At 43.8% G+C, this 19797-nt stretch overlaps 1 protein-coding gene across 1 annotated transcript in view; it reads left to right on the top strand.

Annotated features, from left to right (window-relative positions):
* Supt20hl2 (suppressor of Ty 20 homolog (S. cerevisiae)-like 2) overlaps positions 1 to 19797 on the top strand; it is a 59997-nt gene that overhangs the window by 27075 nt on the left and 13125 nt on the right. Inside the window, exon 7 of the mRNA XM_013026465.1 lies at positions 3946 to 4051. Coding sequence (XP_012881919.1) covers positions 3946 to 4051 — 106 coding nt within the window. The remainder of the gene's footprint in view (positions 1 to 3945; positions 4052 to 19797) is intronic.

Here is a 19797-nt window from a genome sequence, read left to right as displayed (position 1 = left end):
AAAAAGCTGGGATAAAGGTGTGGTTCAAGTGGTAGTGTACCCTGGGAAAAAACTTGAGACCCAATCCAAAAAATAGCTCGTGCAAAAGAAGAAAAAAAGGCTGTGTGGCCCAATTGGTAGAATGCCCTTCTAGCAAGCAAGTGACCCTGGGCTTAAACCCCAGTACCAAAAAAAACAAAACAAAACACCACTAAAGAAGTTGTAGTTGATGAACGGAACATCAGTTTGATGCAACATAAAGCCAGATTGCTTTCACTCGCTAGTGTGCTCTCTCATCCTGCTTTATCTCTTCCTCTAGTTCAAAAGGATGTCTAATGAGGGTAATTTATGGATGCCTTTGTGAAAACAACCTTTTTACTAACATCAGCAGTGAGCAAGACCGGCTAAGACGTTCCAGCTCTTTTGAAGTTGGGAGATAAAACAGCAATTGCTTTTAAATTCTATCTCATTTCCACATGTAAACGGGAATGACACATGTCACCTGCTCTTTCAGGACTCTCAGAGAATTAGGAGGGAAATGTGAGTGAAAGCACAGTTCTCTATGTCCCTAAATCTAAATCCTTCTCCATGTAGCACACTCTAACTAAGTGGAACGGGGTGTAAAACACAAGTGTGGGTTCTCTCCCTCAAAAGAAAGAATAGAGCTGGGTGCTGGAGGCTCATGCCTTTAATCTTAGCTGTTCAGGAGGCTGAGGTGTGAGGATTGTGGTTCAAAGCCAGCCTGGCTAGGAAAGTCTGTGAGACTTTTTAAATTTTTACTTTATTGTTATTATAATGGTGATGTACAGAGGCGAGGGGAAAGTGGTGTACAGAGGGATTACAATTACACGAGTCAGGCAATGAGTACATTTCTTTTTTTTGGGGGGGGGTCCAGTTGTGGGGCCTGAACTCTGAGCCTGGGTGCTGTCCCTCAGCTCTTCAGCTCAAGGCTAGCGCTCTACCACCTGAGCCACAGCACCACTTCCGGCTTTTTTCTTTTTGCTTATGTGGTGCTGAGGAATCGAACCCAGGGCCTCAGGCATGCAAGGCAAGCGCTCTACCACTGAGCCACCTTCCCAACCCGAGTACATTTCTTTTGTACAATGTCTTCCCTTCCCTCACTCTCACCTAGTCTCTCCCTTCCGTCTCCATCTGTGAGACTTTCATCACCAATGAACTACTGAGAAAATGCCAGAAATGGAACTATGGCTCAAATGGTAGAGCATGAGCCTTGAGCAAAGGGAAACTCAGGAACAGGGCCTAAGCCCCAGGACTAGCATGAGAGAGAGAGAGAGAGAGAGAGAGAGAGAGAGAGAGAGAGAGAGAGAGTTATTTGCATGATAGGTTTTGGGGGGCATGTTTTTCATTTGCTATTTCATGTCATTCAAAGTAAAGAAAATATGAATATTAGCATGAATTTTTACAGTGAACCTTTTTTATTTTATTTTTGGTGCCTGCCCTGGGACTTTGAACTCAGGCCTGGGCGCTGTCCCTGAGCTTCTTTTACTCAAGGCCAGTGCTTTGCCACTTGAGCCACAGCTTTACTTCCAGCTTTTTGGTAGTTTAATGGAGATAAGAGTCTCATAGACTTTCCTGCCCAGGGTTGGCCTCAAGCCACTGTCCTCAGATCTCTCAGATCCCAGCCCCCTGGGTAGCTAGGATTACAGAAGTGAGCTACTGGCACCTGGCTTGATTTTGGACAGCATAAATTGTAGTTGTTACAGCTACCCTGGAGACCAATACAGCAACTTCCTTTTTGTTTTGGGGGCTTTTTTTGTTTGGTTTTTTTTGGGGGGGGTCGGTCCTTGGGCTTGAACTCTGGGCTTGGGTGCTGTCCCTGAGCTTCTTTTGCTCAAGGTAAGCACTCTACCACTTGAGCCACAGTACCACTTCTGGCTTTTTTAAGTAGTTTGTTGGAGATAAGAGTCTCATGAACTGTCCTGCTTGGCCTGGCTTCAATTTGTGATCCTTAGATCTCAGCCTCCTGAGTAGCTAGGATTATAGACGTGAGCTATTGGCACCTGGCTCAGCAAGTTGTTTTGAAAAAGCTAAGTGCTAGGCAGAAAGAGATTAAGTGGAGTAAAGAGGTGTGGAGGGAAGGAGCACACAGGAGAGGAAAATGGAAGGGAACTAGATGAGGCACTATCCACTGGTAGAACCACACACTTATGCTAAGTAATTTCTAGATATCTACTGTACCACATAGAGCCTAGAGTTAACAATGGGGCATTTTATACTTCAAAACCTCCCCCTCCCTCTCTCTCTCGGCCTCCAGCTTGCTCACCTTTGTGCCTTCAGCCCTGCTTTTTGCTGGTTATTTTGGAGATGGAGTCTCACAGATTTTTCTGTCCAAGCTGGCTTCAAATTCTCATCCTTAGCCAGGCGCCGGTGGCTCACGCCTGTAATCCTAGCTACTCCGGAGGCTGAGATATGAGGATCACGGTTCAAAGCCAGCCCGGGCAGGAAAGTCTGTGAGACTCTTTATCTCCAATAAACCACTAGAAAACCGGAAGTGGCGCTGTGGCTCAAGCGGTAGAGTGCTCGCCTTGAGCTCAAGAGCGCAGGGACAGCGCCCAGGCCCAGAGTTCAAGCCCCACGACCGACAAAAAAAAAAATTGTCATCCTTCAGACTCAGCCTCTTGAGCAGCTAGGATTACAAAGATGAGCCCCCAGTGCCCCCCTCAAAATCTCTCAACAGGATCGATTTCAAGGGTTCTTAGCTGTGCCCCCAAGAAAAGGGGACACAAAGAAAATGTTGGAGTTCTTCAATTATATATGTGACCTTGATTGGGGTGATGGGATGTTTGTATGCATACAGACATCAGATTGTTCACATTAAATGCCATTAGTGATGGTGGTTGATACAGCCCAGGAGTGTCTTCATATTTCCACCAGAGGGCGCTGTCTGCTTCCTTGGTAGCCACACTAATATGCTAGCCCAAGTAAGTGCTCAAAGAGGTAACTGGAACCATGTGACCAATTTATTTCACTAGTCTCTGAATGTCAAAATCACATATTGTTCCCCTGAATAACCATCAGAAATATTGCCAACACCACAATCTCTGAACTGCTGCCCCTTCTGTGTTCTGAAGTGTTGATTATCAGCAACAGGCCTCTTACTCCTATCATCTGGTGGCAGCTAGAAAAGCCCTTGCCAATTCCTTTCTTTACCTCTATCTTCCTGTGGATGGCCATCTTTTCTCTGGGTCTTCTTCTTTTCTGCCTTTTTTCATCATATTTACAGCTCCTCCCCTCCCCCAATCCAGGTATGAGCTCACTTAATATTCTTTCTTTTCCCCCAGTCCTGGGGACTTGGGCATTGTTCCTGGGCTTTTTTTTTTTTTTTGCAAGTCCTGGGGCTTGAAGTCAGGGCCGTGGCACTGTCCCTGAGCTTCTTTTTCTCCAGGCTAGCACTCTACCACTTGAACCACAGTGCCGCTTCCTGCTTTTTGTATGTGGTACTGAGGAATCGAACCCACGGCTTCATGCATGCTAGGCAAGCACTCTACCACTAATCCACAGTCCCAGCCCCCTCACTTAACATTCTTAACTATTTGCAAGGATCAGGGGAAGTCTGCGAGACCCTTATGTCCAATTAACTACCAAAAAATTGGAAATGGAGCTGTGGCTCAAGTGGTAGAGCAGAGAATCTCAGGGACAGCACTTAGGCCCTGATTTCAAGCCCCAGGATGTGTACACACACACACACACACACACACACACACACACACAGGCACACATAAAAAATCAATGAGAAGGGGGGGGGTGAAAAAAACCACTGCTTAGCATCACAGCTGTTCAGCCTAAGTGAAAAGTGTCTCACAAATCCTTGCAAATAGATCCCAGATGAAGCCTCTCTGTCCTTCAGAGACCGAAGAAAACTTGGCAAAAACCTCAGGTGTCACAGACAATGAGCATCTGCAGCCCTCTCTCCAATTTGTGTAAATTCCCAACTCTGCTTCACAGTTCTCATTTACTGTCCTCCATGTGTTCTTGATTTCGTCCTTTGCCAAAGGTCAAACCCTTCCCAGTTGCACAAGATCCCCAACCCTCCAGCCACCACAAGCCTTCGGTGAGTTTGAGTTTGGGGTCCATCCGTGTTCTTCAGCCATCTTGCTCACCTCCCCCCCCCAACTTGGACCTCCTTGGACTTTCCACTTTGCTCTTTTTCCCCTGTCTAGGTCAACACGTGAATTCTTTTCCTTAGCGCTGGCCAGGTAGTTCTGCTCATGCTTAGAACTTCTGCCCATCAGCTTCAACTCTAACTTGTCTGTGAACATTTTAAGGCAGGAGAGAGGGAAGAGAAGGAAGAGGAGGGGGAGGATAGGGAGGACTGAGATGAGGAAGCAGAGGAGAGAGAGTTAGGACCTTCTAGGAGGAATGTTCCTAGCAATATAATAAAGTTTTATTTTGTTTCCCTGAGCTTTGTGCATATGATGAAAAGGTTCAAGTGTGAAGTTCTTTTAGATCAGGAGTGAGTGTGAGCCATGCGGGCTCTGGGCTGCCTGCTTCTCAGTCTTTTGGCCTTCTTTTTTTGTTTTTTGTTTTTTTTTTCAGAGTGAAGCAATCTTCTGGAGTTTACATTTAATTCTAATTGCAACCTTCACGATGATTAAATCCCTTCTTTTGTCATTGTCTTTTCTTGGCCTGATTTCTTTGGCTCCCCTTTTCCATCTATAGACCAAGTACAAATCACAGAGAGCCTGTGCTTTTGAAGTGTGGCAAAACCATATACAGTCTTTTGTTTATTCCCAGAATGGGTTCCAAAACAGCTGTGGAATGTTGTTCAGCCTTCGATCTTGTCATGTTACTGCAGGGAACTGTAACGGCTGGATCTTCTGCTTTTCATTTTCCTGGGGGGGGAGCGGACGGGACGGGGGGGGGGGGGAAAGAGGGGACGGGACAGCAAGAAAACCCAAGGAGAACTTCAGTTCAGGTGCTGGCTGTAAGTCCTAGTTAATGACTGATTTCCTTAATTAGGAAATGTCATACTTCAATGGCTGCAGGGTCCCTATTACAGTGCTCTCGCCCAAAGCCAAGCTGTGGGTGCTACCCACCATGCAACAGCTGGTCTCCAGCGGCCACTTCCGGTCCCACCCACAGCCACACCAGGAGCTCCCATCTGACCCAGCAAGGAGGAAGGCGAGGACATTTTTCATGCCTGGTGGCTTCAGTTCCACACACCCTGTCTGCTGAAAAGTCTGTGGTGATGTCAGCCAAGTATTTTGGATGTGAATTGGTTGGCAAGGTTGGCTTTTGGGAGATTTCCTTAGAAAAAACTAGCCTTAAATGATGGACACATTTAATACCTTCTGCTATTAAAAAAAAACACTCAAGAAAAACCAAACGGGGCTGGGAATGTGGCTTAGTGGTAGAGTGCTTGCCTAGCATGCATGAAGCCCTGAGTTCGACTCCTCAGTACCACATACACAGAAAAAGCCAGAAGGGAAAAGCTGTGGCTCAAGTGGTAGAGCGCTAGCCTTAAGTACAGATGGACTCAGGAACAGGGTCCAAGCCCTGAGCTGAAGCCCTAGGATTGGCAAAAGAAAAACTAGACAGATTGTGCCTTTTCTTGATTCGAGGAATTACTTAGTTGAGAGTTCTTGCTTGAAGGCTAACTGCTGATCAAAATGGCCATTATTAAATGTCATGAACTGAATTGCTTTTTTTTTTTTTTTTTAAATCCGGTCATGGGGCCTGAACTCTGGGCCTGGGAGCTGTCCCTCAGCTCTTCAGCTCAAAGCGAGCTCTCTACCACTTGAGCCACAGAGCCACTTCCGGCTTTTTTCATTTTGCTTATGTGGTGCTGAGGAATCGAACCCAGGGCCTCATGCATGCAAGGCAAGCGCTCTACCACTGAGCCACCTTCCCAGCCCTGCTTTTTTTTTTTCTCTCATGATGTCAGACTTGGGGCTTGAAGTCATAGTCTGGGTGCAGTCCCTGAGCTCTTGTGCTCAAGGATAGTGTCCAAACACTTGAACCACTTCCAACCTTTTGGTGCTTAATTGGAGATAATCTCACAGCTGGGGCCAGTGGCTCACACCTGTAATCCGAGCTCTTCTGAAGGCTGAGATCTAATGATTGCAGTTCAAAGCCAGCCAGGGCAGGAAAGTCCATGAGACTCTTATCTCCAATTAACCACCAGAAAACTGGAAGTGGTAGAGTGCTCTCCTTGAGCTGAAGAGCTGAGGGACAGCGCCCAGGCCCAGAGTTCAAGCCCTAGGACCAACCCCCCCCCCAAAAAAAAGTCTCACAGACTTTCCTGCCCAAGCTAGCTTTGAACCATAATCCTCACATCTCAGCCTCCTTAGTAGCTAGGATTACAGGCATGAGTTATCGATGCCTAGCTCTAAAGTGTGTGTGTGTGTGTTGTGTGTTTGCTCATTTGCACCATTCCAGAAGGTTGAACTCAGGACCTGGGCATTGTCCCTGAGCTTTCTTGCTCAAAGCTATTACTCTACCACTTGAGCCACAGTCGCACTTCCAGCTTTTTGGTGGTTGATTAGACATAAGGGTCTCATGAACTTTCCTGCCTAGGCTGGCTTCAAACTTGATTCTCAGATCTCAGCCTCCTGAGATCTTACAGGCATTAACATCCAGCACCCAGCTTGCTAAATCACTTTTTGCCAGTGGTTTTTATGCCACAGATCTCCATGGAACTAAGCTATTGGTCCGAGGTAAAGTCTGAGTAGTTTTAAACTGTTCCCCAAGAGAATGTAACCTGTAGCCAAGATTAGAGTCACTCTTTTTTTGGGGGGGTTGGTTGTGGGGCTTGAAAAGCCACTTCTGGCTTTTTCTAGTTATGTGGTACGGAGGAATCGAACCCAGGGCCTCAGGCATGCAAGGCAAACGCTGTACCACTGAGCCACCTTCCCAGCCCCTGGATAACCACTTTTGAGGCACTTCGTGTCCTCAGCAAGGAGGGTGGACTACAGCTTTGTGTGTGTGTGTGTGTGTGTGTGTGTGTGTGTGTGTGTGTGTGTGTGTGTGTGTGCTGGTCCTAAGACTGAAACTTAGGGCCTGGGTGCTGTCCCTAAGTTTTCTCTGCTCACAGCTAGTGCTCTACTTGAGCCCACAGCTCCACTTCTGCTTTTTTGGTAGTTTATTGAAGAGTCTCATGGACTTTCCTGCCAGGGCAGGCTTCACTCTGTGATCCTCAGATCTCATCCTCCAGAGTAGCTAGGATTACAGGCATGAGCCACCAACACCTGGCACCTCCAAGGTTCTTAAAAAAGATAGTCTCCTACTCAGGAGGCTGAGAGTTGAGGATCACAGTTCAAAGCCAGCCCGGGCAGGAAAGTCCATGAGACTCATCTCCAATTAACTGCCAGAAAACGAAGTGGAGCTGTGGCTCAGAATAGTAGAACACTTGCCTTGAATGAAAGAACTTAGAGACAGCACCCCAAGCCTTGAGTTCAAGCCCCACAACCACCAAAAAAAAAGTCTCAACTGCAGAAAGTCGTCTGTAGCCAATAAGATGAGAATACATGTACAACTCATCTCAAAAGAAGGAACAATTCCTAGGTAGTTTTTTTTTTTATTCACCAAGAGGCCCCGCTTTAAACATATCCCTGGGAAGCCAAATTCTCTATCATGGTTTATTCGCTCTCAGAGGATGCCAGGCTTGGAGCTGATTCTTGTATTCCAGGAGAATGCCAAGTGTTCAGCTGGCAGTGTACTGTATGAGAGAGAAAGAAGGCAAGTAGAGAAGTAATTTTATATGGAAGACAAAGCATTTGATCAAGGAAACAATACGTATATTTTAGGCATCAAAGCATGATACATTCTTTCTGAGGAGAGAATTGCATTAAGGGAAGAATGCGCACATATTAAGCCTGAAAGCTTGATGGATTGTTTTAAGTTGTGTTGCCTTTTCAAACCAAATGACTTAACCGCCACTAGGTTCTTTTGTTAGATGATCAATCTTACTTTATTGCTATTATGGCAAGTGCAAATGATGATGTATTTCTGATTAAATGTTGCATTGATGAAGCAGGTTGTTTCTCTTGTGCTCAATTGTATGACACATTCCCCTCCAATACAGGTGCTTGAATCTATAGAAACCAATCCACTAGTGCATTTGAATAAAAAAAAAACAAGTGGCTGAATTTGAATGTAAGCTTGCAAGGTTTTAGGAAAACACTAGGCACATTCAGCAGCTAAGCATGATGGTGCACACCTGTAATCTCATCACTGAGGAGGCTGGGGCAGGAGGATCATAAGTTAGAGGCCAGACAGGACTATATATAGGGAGTCTCTGTCTCAAACAAGAACAAAAGAAAAACGGAAAAAATAAATAAACTAAAGCTGTTAGTGGTAGAAACCAGGAAGAAATTGTGTGAAGGCTGCTTGAAATGAGGCAATGTATCACTTAGGGATTATGTTCCATCACGCCTGTAATCTCAGCAGAAACAGGAGAGTTACATGTGGCAGGCCAGCCTGGACTGTAAGATGAAACCCTATGTCAAAAAAGAAGGAAGGGAGGGAGGAAAGGAAGCAAGGAAGAAAGGAAGGAAGGAAAGAAGGAAGGAAAGAAGGAAGGAAGGAAGGAAGGAAGGAAGGAAGGAAGGAAGGAAGGAAGGAAGGAAGGTGGGTGGGCGGGCAGGAAGGCAGGCAGGCAAGACTAGAGCCCGGAGATGTAGCTGAGTGGTAAAGCAATTGCCTAGCATGTATGAGGCCCTAGATTGCATCCGGGCAGCATAAAAACAGTAAGAGAAGAGAGAGACAGAGAGACAAAGACAGAGAGACAGGGAGATGGAGGATGGCCATGTACAGAGAGGCACAAGCCTACAAAGGTGTAAAACTGTAGAGAAAAGCAAGCCAAGGAGTCTCATCTAGACCCACCCACCCTGCTGATGCCTTGTCTAGTGACAAACAGAACAACAGAATACATGTCTGCTCAGCAACAGACACAAAACTCAACTGCATCCTTGTGCGTTGCTTGTGTGTACGACTCCAGATATCCCTCCCAGGTTATTGCTGATTCTGCTACTACCATGTGATTTGGTCCCCCAGAAAAGTTTCTCAGGGTCTCTCAGTTTTCCCCCATGCATCTCTTAACTTTCCAGAAATAAGACTTCTTGGAGAAATGACCCTTTCCTGGCCTCCAGTGGTCCCCAGATCAGCAGGCCAATTGGTTTTTAGTTTCCCTTCTGTTTCCATTGCCCTGGGGTTAAATACAAATGTCTGCAATATTAACAGAAAAATAGAAGAGCATGAAAATGGAACTGCAAGAAAGTTTGCCTCATTTGTAAAATAAAATGAGTTTCGATCCCAGAAGCTTATGTATGACTTGCATGGTGACCGCGTTTCCATCGATCTTCTCCCTCAGCAGTCAAGTGGGGAACATGGCGAAGTTAGAAAAGTCATTGTGTAGACATCAAAAATTGCATCTCGATACCCATCATTGGGACACTTTTCTCAAGATGCTGGCCGTCTCCATGTCCTTCAGAGCAATAGCAGTATCAATTGAGAATGTAACAGAAGCTACTTAAATGTTATGCCTCGTCTACTTCTGGCAAGCCTAATGTGATTCAGAGCCTAGCGATTGCTCGTGACATAAGGGTTCTGTCAGAGATCCTGGAAACACTTCAAGACCATTAAAATAAAATGCCAGCCATTCCTGCTGTTCAAATATTCTTCAACTTCTAATTTAAGGCACCAACACCTAAGAATGTAATTGTGTTATTCTCTCTGATAGCTGGAATCTATCTAAGCCAAATGCCTGGGAATTATGGACTATTGGGGCTACAGGAGTCCAGAAGACAAATGAGGTGGATAAAACGTGTTATTTTGTGCTGGAACGTTCGACATTTGCGATCGGTTACCATTTATGTGTTAAAATGCATTCAAAGATGGGGGAAAAGATTGCCTCAAGTGTCCTTCCCCAGCTGAATTGAAGAAGAGGTTGGGGAGATGTAGAAGCTACCTCAGGGATCTGAACAGAGAGAGAGAGAGAAAGAAAGGGGTGGGGGGGGGAACAGAGGGGGAGCATGAGCAAGCACACCTGTTCCTGACAACTCTTTTCTGCACCGACTTTTCTGACAGCTGATTGTCCATCTTTGAATCAGAAAGTTGTCAACTGGATAAAGCAATCCCCCCCCATCCCCACTCACAATCTTCTTCTTGATGAGCAAGCGAGCCCCCAGTTGAGAAAGACACCCTGAATCCCAAAAAGGGCAATTTTAAAAGCAAATTCTGTGAAAGGTGATGCTTCTCTATCACGTGGGGGAAATTATTTCTGTTTAATACCCGCCTTGGGAGGGGAACCCTTCAGGTTCAGGGACCCCATTGGCACATCAGGGCTTTGACTAGGACACAGTGCCAATTCAAACTGTCACACAGTATGAGGAAGGAAAAAAAAGCCCAAATCAGTTTCTATTCTTTAATAGAAAGCAATACTGTAGTTTAAATTAGCAAGGCGCTGCTGAACCACTATTTAAAATGCGTTTGCACTGACATCCCAAGAAAGGATTTTTTTTTTCTTGTTTAATTGCACTGTCAGTGTGGAACGCTTTCACTTAAAACCATTCTGAGGTAGACCTTTTAATAGAAAGTGACAATTTAAATTGCCATGATAGCAGCGTAAATGGTGCTTAAAGTCATTACTAAACTGATGTCGCAGTTGGCTTCAGACCAGTTTGTTAAAGCTGAAGAAAAGGTGTGGGGGGGGGGGAAGGGAGGAAAGTAACTAAATCGTGAATCATTAATTCCTTTTATATTCATTGTAATAACATTAGCTGTGATGAAGTCATCTGGCTCCCAATGGATGCAATGTACATTTCTATTGAATTCCACTTTATTCCATTCGAACACGGCCCTGCTTAATGCCCATTACTGACGAATTGCTCCAGTCACAAGCACTTATTTCTCTACAGCTACTTTGTTTTCTTGTCTTCTCTCCCAGGGTCCAAAGACAGGAGCTGTGGCTTCCATTTGTTGGATTGAGTCCTAAAGTGAAAGCGCTAGATGTCGCCAGGGCTTTGCGTCCCTCTTTCTCCAACTAAGTTAGATTCTCCCGGCCCCCCTTGCAAATAACTGTAGCTTTCTTTCAAGGGGTACCGTCCAAACAGAATGCACCTGCTTAGGTGCCACTTGACCAATGGTGCCATTGCTCCAAGTGGGTGGAGCACCATCGAACTCTTGGCAGTGCTGGATCTGTGAGCTTGCAAGGAGCTCATACATAACCCAAAATGGAGTTTGGAGCTTTGGGGACACTGGGAGAGATGGTGGCAGAGGATAGGAGGGATGATAAGGTTCAGAGAGAGGCCTGGAAACTGAGGCCAAGCCTATCAGGCTCACAATCCCTCACTCTTTAGTCTTGAAATTGCCTCTGGAACACACTCCCTTAAAAGTAAGATGAGTTACCAGTGACTCACACCTGTAATCCTAGCTACCCAGGTGTCTGAGATCTGAGGATCACAGTTCAGTGCCAGCCCAAGAAAGAAAGTCTTGGAGATTCTTCTCACCAAAATGCTAGCTCAAGTGGTAAAGCACCAGCTCTGAACCAAAAAGCTAAGAGAGCATCTAGGCCCTGAGTTCAAGCCTCAGAAATGACCAAAAAAAAAAAGTAAGTTAATCATGTGCCTTTTTTTTGGGGGGGGGGGTTCAGTCGTGGGGCCTGAACTCTGGGCCTGGGCGCTGTCCCTCAGCTCTTCAGCTCAAGGCGAGCGCTCTACCACTTCAGCCACAGCACCACTTCTGGCTTTTTTTCTTTTTGCTTATGTGGTGCTGAGGAATGGAACCCAGGGCCTCAGGCATGCAAGGCAAGCGCTCTACCACTGAGCCACCTTCCCAGCCCCAATCATGTGCTTTTTTTTAAGGAGGAATAGATAAGCTAGTGCACGTGTGTGTGTGTGTGTGTGTGTGTGTGTGTGTGTGTGTGTGTGTGTGTGTGTGTGTGTACTAGGTACTATCCTGGAGGTTTTTTGTTTGTGGGGTTTTTTTTGGTCTAGGCTACTGCACTACCACTTGAGCCATACCTCTACTTCTAGAGTTTTAGTGATAATGGGGATAAGAGTCTCCGGACTTTTCCTGCCCTGGCTGACTGATCAATCCTAGATCTCAGTCTCCTGAGTAGCTAGGATTATAGGCATGAGCCACTGGTGCCCAGCTCCGATTCTTTTTTCTTCAACAATGACAGTTGTTTAGTGATTGTACACAGAATATGAAATCCAAGGTCCAGACAGGGTTGAAGCTAGCTGTGCCAGTTGCCAAGGTGAAGAGGACACCTGTCTCCTCCAAGTCCAGGAGAAGGACAGATGGCTTTTCTGCCGGCTTCAGCTCCACCCCCACCTCATTTCCCAACATCAAAACATTGCAGACTGGCCTTACTGAAGCCCAACTGGCACAAGTGGTTGAATTTCCTTTCTAGCTTGAAGACTGAACCCAGAAGATTTGCTGGCAGAGTAGCTATGGGTGGTGAGAGAAATGTGGGGCTTTCTCCTGGGCTTAGGATAATTTGGATAGGAAGAAGGGACCCAACCTTATTGGGAGAATAAAAGCAAGAGAATGCAGAGACAATAGATTTAATACAGAAGAAAAAGTAGCACACATACACAGATGGGAACAGTCCAGGAAAAAAAGGAGGAAATCAGTAAGATAGTGAAGAGGGGAGGAAGGCTGTAGCCGTGTCCTTGTGAGGGAGGGAACCCAGAACACAGGCAAAGGGCATAAACAAGCCATTCATTTAGTGAAGTAGGAGGCAAGGTCAGGCTCATCTAGGAGGGTCCAGATAGGAGAGGAAGCTTGCAAGCTTGCAGAGAGAAATATTGCTTGCATTGCTGCGCGTTGGAAACAAGCATTTCATTCAGTAGTTGCAACAGAAGACATACAAAGCCAAACAAACAAACAGTAAGCTAGCTGGTGGCTCACACCTGTAATCCTAGCTCTCAGGAGGCTGAGATCTGAAGATCACAATCCAAAGCCAGCCTGGGCAGGAAAGCCTGAGACTCTTTTCTCCAATTAACCACCAGGAAACCAGAAGTGGAGCTGTGGCTCAAAGCGGTAGAGCGCAAGCCTTGAGCAAGAAAGCTCAGGGACAGCGCCCAGGCCCCGAGTTCAAACCCCACAACTGACAAAAAAAAAAGTGAGCTAACCCAAAGGAAGATTTAGGTCCAGAATTAGGTAAGTCTTCTCGCTTGCAGCAAGATAGGAAGTAGAAAGACAGGAAGTAGCCCAAAGCAGATCTGGCTACATCAAGTAGGGTTGAAGAATACCAGTAATTAGCCAGAAGTAGACACCGGTGTGAGCTCTGTTGATGTCTCCAAGAAGCAGTAAATGAGGGCCATTTCCTCCATCTTGCTGGTATGTTCCTTTCAAATAGGATGCAGAACAGAAAGAGCATGTAGCTCTTTTGTTAACATGGGGTGGACAAGGTGTGCAATGGGTCAGGGATATGCACGGAAGGAAGGAAGGAAGAATGATCTTCTGCTCCTCAAGGAGCTCCTGGTGGGAGAATCCAGTGCCTCTCAAGGGGCCCCTGACCCCCATCAACAGCATCAGAATAGATAAGCAAATTCATCAGTCATGCTTCAATCCTAGCTGAAAACTGCTATTATTTGAGTGTGTCCCCTCTGGAACTCCTATTGAGGCTGAGTGTGCAGTTGTACACTTGTAATCCCAGCACCCAAGAGGCTAACACAGGAGGATCAAAACTCTGATGACAGCCCAGACAACAGAATAAGGACCCCTCCCCCCATTAAAAAATCATATTGAAATGTATTTCCCATTATGGTGACTGGCTTTCCAGAATGATAAGAAATCAATTTCCCTTATATATAAATTACCCAGTGTCGGGTGTTTTGTCATAGCAGCACTAACAGACTAAGACACTGACTAAGTCAGAAACTCACACTGTGGGTTCTAACAACCTGTGTTTTAACAAAGTCATCGAGATGTCCACTAAAGTTGGAGAAACATTGCTTGAAGGCTGCCTGGAAGTTCCCGTCGGTTCTTATCCAGTACTGCCACCTATTGGGCAAGCTTGTCACATACTGTGAAGTTAAGCTAAACATTTTTCCAAGGAAATTTTCTTCTAGTTTTCTAAACAACTTCACAAACCAAAAGCAAAAAGAAACCTTCTTATGACCCTTTGTATTACAAAAATACTAATTTGGTGCTTTTCAGTCATATATTTAGACTCATGTTTTGTTTCTATCATAAAATGTGTTCCTCAAGCATGAGCTTAGTAGAACATATAGTCCTTATTGGTTTTTATTATACCATTTTATCATGCTACAATAATGTAATCACAGTGACCACAGTTTTCAAGGTGACTTGGATATGTGTCCCAACTGAGCATAAACAGAGGAAGACAACACAACCTAATATTTTGGATTAATGCTATGTCAGAAAATCTCTTAGAAGTTTGTTCCCATTACAAACTAGTCATTCCAATGTTTTATATGCTTGAATGATTCCAAACTTTCAGTAGTTATAATTAATAAAGCTATGAGTGTCTTTGTATAATAAACAAGTTATTTCTTTGAGATTATAATCTCTAGATGAATATTTCTAGCCTCAAATGTACAACAACACCGTAGTTATTATCATTTTTGTGGTGCTAGGAATGAAGCTCAGGGCTTCTCATGTATTCGGCAAATGGTCTCCCACTGAGCTACAGCCTCAGTCGAACATCACAGCATTATTTTCATAAATCTCTTTTTTAAAAATAACTGAGGGAGGGAGGTCAGGAGGGAAAACCTGGGAGAAAATGAAGGAAAATGTGGCACTGTTCAAAAATATTCTCATTACCTAACTTATGTAACTGTAACCCCTCTTTTATCACCTTTACAATAGCAATAAAAACTAGAAATAAGCCAGATGCATTCCTGAGAGTGGTTACAATGTGGTTTTAAAAAGTCACATGTGTTATTCTGCAGCCATTACAAATTATGTTTACAGAAAGCTTATCACAATGTATTGCTAGGGAATTTTGTCAGTGTACCTGACAAACTACCAAGTACCTTTGGAACACCCGTCCTTTGGTACAACTTTGAACACCCTGGTAGAAGACGGAAACTTGCTTTCTCGTCTTCTGTTATGGTTTGGATATAAAGTGTTTAAGGCTTGGTCCCCAGCTGGTGGAGCCACTCATTGGAGGATTATTGGAGCATGAGTACACTAACTTCATCCATGAGTTAGTCCATTGGTGTATTCATATAGCTGAATGCATTGGAGGAAGTAGGTCCTGGGAGGTGGGGGTTCCTTGAAGGGTGTATCTTGTTCCTGGACCCTTCCTTACTTTCCCTTCTATGTGCTTCCTAGCTTCCATGAGATGAACAAGTTTCCTCTATCTGTCCTTCTGCCATGATGATTTTTATCTGACCACAGGCTTAAAACCTCTGAAACCATAAGCCACATAGCGATCTTTCCACCTTTTAAGTTGTTTTCTTAGGTATTTTGTCGGAAGGGCAAAAGTGAATGGAACAGGTCTCACATGACCCAGGGCTCCTCTATTATATAGCCTAAAGTCAGACTGATTCAAACATGAGCAAGGGGGATGAAACAGGAAACACATGGAATCCACTTTCTGGTAAAAGTAGCATTGACCTTCAGGTTTTGAAAGTCACGCCTTAGTGCAAGGCTCTGAGTGCAAGCTCCAGTACTAACAAAAATATTGCAAAAAGTGAATGCCTATTTATAGGAGAATGTTGCACTGCATAGAACCACTTATACACAATGAGGAAGAACTTCAGAGCCATTATGTTCAACAAAGAAAATCTCACACACACACACACGCACGCACACACACACACACACACACACACACACACACACACATGGTGGCATTCCGTGTATATGATGTTCAAAAACAGGAGAACTAATCAGTGGTAATAGAAATCAAGGGACATGATTAATTCTAATAAGAACCAAAGGTGAACACTGACAGGAAAAAGGCACAAGGAATTTCTAGAAGGCTAGGGATAATCTGTATCTGATGGGGGAGGTGATTGCACAAGTGTATACATATGTAAAAGTTAATCAAGGTGCATAATGTAGTAGTATACTTTAAGTACCTGATTCCATTCTTCAATAAGTAGAAATAAAATTCTTTTTCTGTTTAAAGTAGCTAGTAGAGTCTGTCAGTTACAATTAAGATCTTCACCTAAAAAGATGGCTGATCATGCTACAACCACAATGCTGCTGTGTGACCAACTCCTCTGCTCATGGGGGTCACTGGAGAACTTTCTCCATTTAGGATGTATCTTTGAGAATTTTCTTAGGAGAGAGATACACACAATTAGGCACTGCAAACATGAGAAAAAATATATGTATAAACATAGGAGCAAGACAGAGTCAGTGAGTAGCGGATTATACAAAGCTGAATGATAAATCACGATGAAAATATTATTTTGAGAAAATTTTCCAGAACACAACACAAAGAGACAAAGGGCTGAGAAGAATGAAGAAAATCATAGACACGCAGAAGAAAAAAAAAAAGCTCATTCGTTATAAAAGTCTTCTAAGAGAGTTTCTGGGAGGAGGAGATAATTGAAACAAGATTAGAAAAAAAATAATAATAGTCAAGAAATTCCCAGGACTGTCAGAAACACAAGTCATTATATAGAAAGAGAACATAAAGAGATAATTAGAATTAAAAAAATAACTCAGCCAGGCACCAGTGATTCATGCCTGTAATCCTAGCTATTCAAGAGGCTGAGGTCTGAGGATCAACGTTCAAAGCCAGCCCAAGCAGCAAAGTCTGTGAGACTCTTATCTTCAATTAACCATCAGAAAACCGGAAGTGGTGCTGTGGCTCAAGTGATAGAGTGCTAGCCTTGAGCTGAAGAGCTGAGGGACAGCATATACACCCAGAGTTCAAGCCCCGGACCAAAAAAAAAAAAAACCCACTCATTGTTGGTGGTTGTGGTTCAGGCCTGTAATCCTAGATACTCAAGAGGTTGAGCTTTGAGGATTGCAACTCAGAGCCAGTCTGGGCAGGAAAGTCTTTGAGACTCTCATCAACCAATTAACCAGCAAAAGAGCTGGAAGTAGAGCTGTGGCTCAAGTGGTAGAGCGCTAGCCTTTAGCAAAAAAAGATCAGAAACAACACTCAAGCCTTGAGTTCAAGCTCCAGGATGGGCACACACACATGGCCATACACACACACACACACACACACACACACACACACACACATACATAAACACACACACATACACACCACCACCAACAACAACAATAAAAAAGTATATCTAGATATTACAGTAAAACTTCAGAACCAAAGGATTAAGCGCTTTCTAAAAGATAACAAAACAAAACAAACATCTTGAGTAAAGAGAATTGGGCCGACAGAAGATTTCACAGCAGCAAGATGGGAATAAAGTATTTGTAATTATGGAGATTAAATGATGGATACTTGGGTTCCATTACATTATTTCTATTTCCCTGTGTGATTTTTCATAATACAAATGAATATTTAGGTTTTAGTTTTGTGAATACAAAAAGCTATTAGATTAAGATCTTCCAAGTATGAGGGGAAATGTCTTCGTCCTAATTCTACATCTATTAATTCTGTCCCCCAAGGAAAAGGTGCAATGGCTGGAGAAGAAGCTCACAGTGAGAGCACTTGCCTAAAGAGCCTGATTCATTCCCCAGCACTGCAAAAAGAAAGGAAAAGAGAGAGGGAGGAACGGAGGAACGGAGGAAGGAGAAGAAAGAGGAAGGTCAGAATAAGGAGGTTTTCAGATTATAAGGACTCAGAAATTTCATCATGCTGGAATGCTCCAAGGAAACTTCAAGCAATGGAGGGAAAATAAGTCATCTATCTATCTATATCTAATCTATCCATCTACATACATACATACATATATGTATATAATCTTTAAAAATAACAAAGATGGGCACTGATGGCTCACGCCTGTAATCCTAACTACTCAGGAGGCTGAGATCTGAGGACTGTGGTTCAAAGCCAGCCCAGGCAGGAAAGTCCATGAAACTCATCTCCAGCAAAACACCAGAAAATAGGAAGTGGCACTGTGGCTCAAGTGGTAGAGCACTAGCGTTGAGCTGAAGAGCTGAGGGACAGCGCCCAGGCCCAGAGTTCAGGCCCCAGTATATATATATATATATATATATATATATATATATTTTTTAAGTATAACTAAAATTCAAGATATATTCAATACAAAAGAGAAGAGTCACTGGCCACAGTGCTCATACCTATAATCCTAGTTACTCAGGAGGCTGAGGTCTAAGAATCAGTTTGAAGCCAGCCTGGGCAGATAAATTCACAAGACTATCACTTCCAGTTAATTGGAAAATAGTTGGAAGTGGAGGTGTGGCTCAAGTGGTAAATCGTCAGCCAAGCAAAAGCTGGACAAAAGAATGGTACAAATTTGTGATTTAGAAGATGGAATAAATTGATGGGGCTTTGGAAATTGGATAGGAAGGATGGAGTGAGGAAGAGGAGGGAGGAAGAGGGAGGGAGGGGTGAATGTTGGAAGGGTGACCCTTGTACAACTCTTTGAAGATAATACTTTTTAAAAGAAGACAGAGCTGACATCAGTCATAAGCAGTACAGTAATAAAGAGACTTGAAAATATTTTAAAAATGTTATTAAGACCAAGGGAGATAAGACTGAGAGACATCAAAGCATATTTAGTGAAAGTTCCAGAGAAACAAACTAGAAAGCATCAAGAAGTAGCAATATTTAAGGAGATAATGTCTGAAAACTTCCAGAGTCCAAGAGAGATAGGGGCTTTGATTGAAAAAAGAAGCTTCTTCATGTTCAATTGGGATTGCAGTGGCTTGGTGATAAGTCCCAACAGAAGGGAGGAAAATAAGATAGAGGGAAAAAAATCCTGTGACCATGAACTTGCCTTTGCGTGAATTTGCTGTTCAAGTTTATGTTACCGGCTTGTTACGGGAAACTCAAGTTGTATTTGTGATTGGGGGTGGGGGGAGTAAGTACTGAGGTTTGAACTGAAGGCTTCACACTTGCCAGGCAGGTGCCCATTTGAGCCAATAAAATAAAATAAACTGCATGACAAACGTAGAGTACCTTTAAAGGAGTGATCCATGGGAGCTACTGATGGCTAAACTTGGAAAAATTTTCCACAGGAAAAAATGATAATAATGTAGTATTGAATTATAACTTAAAGTGTAAAATAACTGCCTACCTCCAATTTTGTATTCAATGAAATATCCTTCAAAAATGGAGATGAAAGCCGGGCGCTGGTGGCTCACGCCTGTAATCCTAGCTACTCAGGAGGCTGAGATCTGAGGATCGCGGTTCAAAGCCAGCCCGGGCAGGAAAGACTGTGAGACTCCTATCTCCAATAAACCACCAGAAAACCGGAAGTGGCGCTGTAGCTCAAGTGGTAGAGCGCTCGCCTTGAGCTGAAGAGCTGAGGGACAGCGCCCAGGCCCAGAGTTCAAGCCCCACGACAGAAAAAAAAAAAAAAAAAATGGAGATGAAGACATGTAATAATGAAATCCCCACTGAATGCTGAAAAAAATATACTTTCAGATAAAAAAAAGTTGCAGAATTCATCACTAGTTGAATTTTGTTCAAGGAAATACCAAAAGGTATCATTCTGGTGAGAGAAAATTATACTGACGGAAATTTATACTTGCTGGAATTAATGAAGTGCCAGCAAAATGATAAATATATGAGCAGTTCTAAATTAATAGCAACTATACAACACAACGATATTATCTTGTAGGGTTTAATACACATGACTACAGTGATATGTAGACCAGAAGGGATACACATGGAAAGTTCTAGAATCTTGGTATTGTGTAGAAAGCAGGCAGAAATGCCAATAAACATTAGACTTCAGGGCTGGGTATATGGCTTAGTGGTAGAGTGCT

The sequence above is a fragment of the Dipodomys ordii genome, unplaced genomic scaffold (assembly GCF_000151885.1).
Source record: "Dipodomys ordii isolate 6190 unplaced genomic scaffold, Dord_2.0 Scaffold94, whole genome shotgun sequence".
In the NCBI taxonomy this organism is placed as follows: domain Eukaryota; kingdom Metazoa; phylum Chordata; class Mammalia; order Rodentia; family Heteromyidae; genus Dipodomys; species Dipodomys ordii.
The sequence above is the reverse complement of the archived record's forward strand: the minus strand, read 5'-3'. Positions and strand labels throughout refer to the sequence as shown.